This window comes from Salvelinus alpinus, chromosome 2 (assembly GCF_045679555.1).
Source record: "Salvelinus alpinus chromosome 2, SLU_Salpinus.1, whole genome shotgun sequence".
NCBI classification, from domain to species: Eukaryota; Metazoa; Chordata; class Actinopteri; order Salmoniformes; family Salmonidae; genus Salvelinus; species Salvelinus alpinus.
Window position 1 is genome coordinate 127,305,203 of NC_092087.1, and position 7,224 is coordinate 127,312,426.

Consider the following 7,224-nt stretch of genomic DNA (forward strand, 5'->3'; position numbering starts at 1 on the left):
AGCATGGAGGAGGTGTGATGGTGTGGGGGTGCTTTGCTGGTGACACTGTCAGTTATTTATTTAGAATTCAAAGCACACTTAACCAGTATGGCTACCACAACATTCGGCAGCAATACGCCATCCCATCTGGTTTGCGCTTAGTGGGACTATCATTTGTTTTTGAACAGAACAATGACCCAAAACACACCTCCAGGCTGTGTAAGGGCTATTTGACCAAGAAGGAGAGTGCTGCATTAGATGACCTGGCCTCCACAATCACCCGACCTCAACCCAATTGAGATGGGTTGGGATGAGTTGGACCCCAGAGTGGAGGAAAAGCTCAGCATATGTGGGAACATCTTCAAGATTGTTGGAAAAATCATTCCTCATGAAGTTGGTTGAGAGAATGCCCTGAGTGTGCAAAGCTGTCATCAAAGCAAAGGGTGGCTACTTTGACAAATCTAAAATCTAATATATAAAACACTTTTTTGGTTACAACATGATCCCATATGTGTTATTTCATAGTGTTGATGTCTTCACTATTACTCTACAATGTAGAAAATAGTAAAAATAAAGAAAAACACTTGAATGAGTAGGTGTGTTCAAATGTTTGACCGGTACTGTATATGCGCACACACGGCCCATCATTTTTGCAACGTCGCTACACATGAACGCACAGACACACACACGTAATTCACTTGTGTGCACACACACCACACACAGGCAAATAAACTGAAAGAGGGTGTCATTTACCAATAATCAACACCTAGACTTTTTCTTTCTCAATATATAGACCTGAAACAAAGACTGTAAAGCAAAATGGATATAAAGCCTTTATCAAAAGTAAATAATATTTACATGAGTAAGTGCTTTTTCACTGAGCCCTGATACCATATGTCAAAATAGCATGTACTAAAGTAGTTTGTAACTCAATTAGAAGCCTACATCATCAAGTATGACAAAAACTCTGGGGCTCATTTAGAGAATGATAGCCAAAGCTACGTACATACAAATTATAGAAACAAAATGAATCTCAACCCCACTAAATGTAAACTGTAAGGGTTCTTATTTACATTCAAACATCTGAAAATACCAATATGTTCCAACACAGATTTGTACAAATTCACACAGTTGCTGTTAATCCCTCGTCCTCAGATCGTCTTTTTCAGCTTCGTTACACTGTAACGTATTCCTTAAATGTCACCGTGAGACAGTTTGTTGTAATATCCGTGATGACTATATTCCCAAGGAAAGGCTTGAATGAAGGAAAAGGCTTCCCTTTCACAGTCTGTTCTGTTGTGATAGCCAATGGCGGTTTTGTCTGTTCTGCAGTCTTCTCCTCCTCAGCAGGAGCCACCTGTGTCTCTGTGGGAACTGGAGCCTCCCGTCTGGACCTCACACAGCTGAGGTCCATGGGCTCGTCCTGGTTCGACTCGTCCTGGTGGCCATTGTGGCTATGGTGGCCATTTTGGTCCATGGAGTTGCTTTGAGGAGGTGAGGACACAGTGCAGGGTGCACTGATACTCCGGGAGTTTAGAAACTGTTTACAGCCACCCCGGTCCTCGCCCTTGTCTGCCTCCGAAAGGTGACGTTTGAGGGCTGGAGAAGAGCCGTTTCCTGGCTGAGTCCTATGAACCCCCATCTCAAAGGGCCAAGGGGCAAGGTTAGGTTTGGTGGTCAGCTGCAGGGGCTGATCCTCTGTAGCCTCCTTCTGACCCTTGACATTGAAATGTTTATTCTGCTCTGTCGCACTAAGCTCCATTTTGGGCGAGTCGACCTTGTCAGCAGGACACTTAAATACGTTAGATCCATTAGACCCTTTTTTGCAGTCTTTCGCGAATCCGTTGGTGAGACCCAGTTTCTGGACGAGCCTCATCTTTTCAAGTTGATTTTCTGCAGCATCATCATCATTGCCCGGCTGCGGTTCGTCAAGGGTTTCCACATCTCCATTTTTAATCCTTGCCGCTTGCATGCCGTTCTCCATGTACTTGCTCATGACAATGACGATGCGTCCATTCTTGTTTTTGTTCTTGACGATCTTCAGCTTGCTGTCGCTGACACCGTTATCCTTCAACAGCGGTGCGTCCTCTTTGGCCGTGGCCTTGCTCTGCTCCGATTCGCCACTGTGGCCGTTGAGGTGAGCCGGAAGCTTCTTTAGCTCCATGGTGATATCCTTGACTTTGCTCAGGCAACCAGAGTCCTTGTCCCGGACCCACTTCTGCTGCAGCGCGGGAGGCAGGTTCCAGCTGTGGTTGGTGGGCAGTTCCGGAGCTTTGGTGGCCTCCCTTGGCTTCATGCACTGGGTGCTGTCGTACATCTTGGGGTCAGGCTGGTAGTGGTGATGTTTCTTGCTGTTGAGCTGGTAGTAGAGCTTCTTCTTTCCGTTGGCCTGCTGCTCGGCCTCCCTCTCCTTGGCCAGCAGGGGCTGGTACTGGTGGTGCTTCTTGCTGTTCAGCTGGTACTGCTGCGTCTGCGAGCGCACCGTCTGGATGGGGTCCACTTTCTGCCGGTTGTCCTCGTCCAGGGCGGTCTCCTGAAGGCCTGAGAGGACGCTGGATCTCCGGGCAAAGGACGGGACCTGCGAAAAACACAGCTGTTAGTTAACTGATAGAGCGGACTTGTTGACATCCCCATCTGACGGATTGTCTCTCTGTAACGAAGGTTAGAAAAATGCTATCATCAAATGGTGTCCTCTAGATGACCTTTGGGTGAGTCCTGAGCCCTAAACTTGTGTTTAGTTCTAAACTTGTGTTTAGTTCTGTGAGGGCCTTTCATACATACTTGTAACATTTATTTGATCAAATGTATCGTAAAACAGGAGTTAATTGTCCCCTTCAAAATATGTGAAGACTCACCTGGCCCATCAGGTGCTTTGGCTTTGGCCCTCTTTTGCGATATCCCATAAGCTGCTCGTATCTCTCCCTGTGAAAGACAGAAAACACCACCATGTCACTCAAACCATCCACAATAATGATGATGTACTAACAATAATGAAATACAGTAATGCAATGCAGTAATTTATGGGGAAATCCCATGCACCATTTAATCCTAATTGGTGACATGAAACATCAGTGGAATACCTCTCAGTCACATCCACATGTTTACCACTAGATCCTCTAACTGAACCCATGAGACATGAATTACAAATCTCATACTTTATGTAGTGTAGGGCCTACAGGCGTATATCCTTATTACTTGTTTACCAGGCATTGCTGCATATCAAAGTCCTTCTCATGTCAAATATGGTATGGTTTAGGCCTGACTAAATCTGCATTACTCCAATAATAATTTCAACATGGAATGAATAGTTTTTAGTTCAACATTCAATCCATATAAGGAAGGAATAGAGTCAGGGTCTGAATTAACTACACATCTATAGACTATGTAACGGGTGGATGGGATATTTTTCCTATAGCAAACTGTTTTCCATGCTTACTCTAGAGCAGTAATTCAATACCCAATGAGTACTGATGTCACCCCCCTTTCCTCCTTGCGCACATCTAATTACGGTGGCGACTCCGTATATTTTCATAGCCTGGTACTCTGCCCGGCGATGCCCCCTGGAGAGTCACGTAATTAGCTACAATAAAAAACTCCACCGTTCAGAGACAGAGATCATGGCGAAAACAGACACCGCCCTCCGTCAACATTTTCCCTACTGAGTAACCTGTCTCTTTTAAAAGCTGGTTTGCGCACACTGCGGGAGAGAATGACAGCAAACCCGAACACAGGCCGAGTCACTGCATGGTTTTTGCGCCATAGTGCAGTTGTGGTTGTGTGTTCACGTCCAGAAAACCCCCACATGAGGTTTAGCAATTACCGGTTAACAGTAACGCTTGTCAAGCAAACAAGGCATCTTGAAAAGGCACACGGTGGCTTCAAGCGGATGCTTCTACGGTTGTTACAGGGATATCGCCTATTACTAATTACTATTACCAATTACTTGTGCACTTTTTGTCTATCTAATGTTGTTCTCGGTGCCTTCCTCGTCCAATACATGCTGAGATGAAGCGGGGATGGGGGGACAAGACAAAGCATGCAGTCGAGGAATGTTTGGCCCTGGTGTCTGCATAAGCATATAGCCTGTGAAAGATGATAGCCTATTGTGGTATGGGCAAACTAAAATCAATCAATCTATTGTTATAGGCCTAAGAATATCACATAGGGACAATTCAATGTCCGATATGGTCGACCACAAAATTGTAACAGTCATACGCAATCTTTACAAAAAAAATTCAAATCCGATTTGTGTGGTCACTGTGTAGGCCTACTGTTATTATAGGCCTACTGAGATAAGCACTTTTTAGACCTACTGTTATTATAGGCCTACCGAGAAAAGCCCTTTTTAGGGCTTTGAAAAGTTTTAACATTGCCATAGGAAAATGTAATTCAATTAGGCCACATTTTACGCACACCACGAGATAGAAGTTGTGCGCTATGCGCGCACACGCACAGACAAACGCACAGAGCACCCCCCCCCCCATTGACTACGCAGGGTTATCACGTCAAATCGAGTCTGTCAAACTCACCTGTTTTGGAAAGCGTCAAGCAGCCGCGGGTCGAGAATGTTTTCTTCTGGTTCCCACGTGTTATATCTATTAAGACAGAACGTGTGTGAGAGAGAGAGAGAGAGAGAGAGAGAGAGAGAGAGAGAGAGAGAGAGAGAGAGAGAGAGAGAGAGAGAGAGACATTAATATCAACATCAACAGAGGTCGCCTTCTATCAACCAAACAACAACCATATATCAAATGTGGCCGTCATCCGCTTGGTTGCAGACAGAATCCATTGTAAAGTAGCCAGGCACCTTCTGTAATCAGGTTAGCTGTTAACAGTTATCAGTCAGTCTTGACCAAATAGGCCTACATCAAAACATAAACATTATTGATAAATGTGTAATAAAGTAAGAGCAAAGTGTAGCCTATACTCTGGAAATAGGTCATTATAAAGTGTTAATAAGGAAGTATACTTCACAAAGTCAACACAAGCATTAACTCTATGGGAATTATGAGGGCGATTAGGGTAACGTGGGGTAATAAGTCCCCGGGGTAACTGCCCCCCTATATTTCTCACAGAAACCACTTTGTCACCTGTCTAATCTACATTTTTTAAGTCACTCTAACAAAACGATTCTGAGGTAAGGTCGATCTAATGATCTAAATCATCGTCATTTAGAAAAACTTACATAGATATTCAAATTACGTTAGATCTATACACTTTTTATAGATATACCATTAGGGCAATCCAATGCAAGTCAATGGTACCTACATTAGCATGTCCAAATCATGTCAAAATCATCTACAAATAACTTCATTGAGATACAGTCATTTTCTTTATATACTGTAGCATTTGGACATGATTTGGTGTGAAAATTAAAAGAGGAACCTTACATCAAAACCTCGTCATAGTGAGGATATTAATAGTGAGATGTGCAATGCCATTTTGTTTCAATATTTGATTTATTTAACTTAAATAAGATACCTAGATTTGAGCTTTTAAGAGTTAATTACTAGAAAATGTTAATCGGAGGCTAGTTACCCCACGTTACCTTAATTTTCGCTTAACACATCAATTAGTGATGGCATCCTAAGCTCCATCGATCGAATCAAACATTCGCTTCAACGCGCGCAAAGACGCACCCGCCACACACACACTTGAAAACTTGAAATATTAATTTGCATTACTAAGGTAGTACTAAAGTATGCTATAGTATTTTAAAAGCTAACTTACTTTGGAGACCATCCTCGCCACTTGACTAGGTATTCCATCCTCCCCTATACGCAGATGAGAGAACATATTGGTTAATTTGATTATTAGCGGTTCTTTGACATTATAGTCTATCTGCAAAAACACAACAACAACATAATTTACTTCCATCAATTACGCAATATATTGTATAGTGATACCAAAGAACCCTGTTTTTGGATATTGAGCAGTCATATATTTGAAGTGTTTTCAAACCTTTCGATTCCGCTTCTTCTCGATGCTCTCCACCGCAAAGACGTGCTCTCCCGCGGCGGGTAGCTCCATATTCGATGCAAAGGGAAGGTTTCTCTTCCAATGCCTGTAGAAAATGTCACCCTGCCCGCTTTTGTGCTGTTTCTCCGACGTTCAAATTGATACGGGAGATATCCCTTCTCTCCGATCTTCCCTCTCTTTCCCTCTCACTCCAGTCGGAATTCGTTGGCAGTGGCAGTGCGATACGTTTGGCTTTGCACACGAGAAGGGGTCGCAGAAAACTGTTCATGCAAAGAGCCATTGATGTGACGTCAGGAGGAGGAGGCGCTTCTGGGGGCTGGGGCAGTTTCATGCTTTAGCCCATGGATGTGTAGGGTGAAATGGAACTGCAAGAGGGTGCTATGAAAAGTATAATATTGTGTTATGATATGTCAAATTGGGAATTGTAACTGAATATTTGCCTTTTACGCATGTCATCCAAATCATGAAAAAAAATTATCAAGGCTACCATTGTCTATGCTCCATGCCCATTTCCTTTGATCTATTTGAATGAATGTAGCCTATTTGTTAACGTATTCATTAACGTTTTCACAAGTGTCACAAGTGTATGGTAGATATTTCTAAAGGACACACCCATGGTTTCCTTAAAGGCTGAAACCGATGGGTAAATGATGTGAATGTCATTGTGTGAGTGACTCATCATCAATAGGCCTACTGAAATTCAACTTTTGGGTCCCACACCTGGTAGGCCCTATGTAGCCCACAACTGAATGATACAATAAATGGTACCTTGAGCATTTAACCACGATAGAAAACAAACATTATGCACACTGAAACATGATGTGCAGCTAATTAAGGTATAGAAGATCGTATTAATCACTCCCCAATCTAATTTACACATTATACTAATAATAACCATCATCACCCTCATATGATTGTGATGACTGTAATATGGGTTTCCCATATTATTATTCATCTTTTTCCAAAGACTTCACACAGGGATCTTTGAAAGAATATCCATGGACGTGAGCTTTGCTATTCGCCTTAGTGACTTGGCTACCATAACCAATGGCTGAGCAAGGCTGCGTCGTGCTGGTAGGCATTTTCCATAAATATCTACCCTCTCCATCCATATTATCTGTCCTTCTTAATACAAGGTCATATGTAAAGCCCTTTTCGAGCGCCAGTGTCGCGGTACGGGGCATCTAGTGAATTTTCATTGCACATCAATGGCCCGTGGTTGTGTCAGAGATATGTAGGTCACATCAGTTAGTCTTAAACCCGGTTGGC

General features: G+C 43.1%; 1 protein-coding gene across 1 annotated transcript; it reads right to left on the minus strand.

The window, feature by feature from the left end:
- Positions 1-799: 799 nt before the first annotated feature.
- LOC139568706 (E3 SUMO-protein ligase CBX4-like) lies at positions 800-6,247 on the minus strand. The gene is made up of 5 exons (XM_071390730.1): positions 5,938-6,247; positions 5,707-5,750; positions 4,509-4,574; positions 2,835-2,901; positions 800-2,557 (listed from the first exon to the last, which is right to left on the minus strand). The coding sequence occupies exons 1-5, from the start codon at positions 6,004-6,006 to the stop codon at positions 1,154-1,156; spliced, it is 1,650 nt and encodes a 549-aa protein (XP_071246831.1). The 5' UTR covers positions 6,007-6,247; the 3' UTR covers positions 800-1,153.
- Between the last annotated feature and the right edge of the window lie 977 nt (positions 6,248-7,224).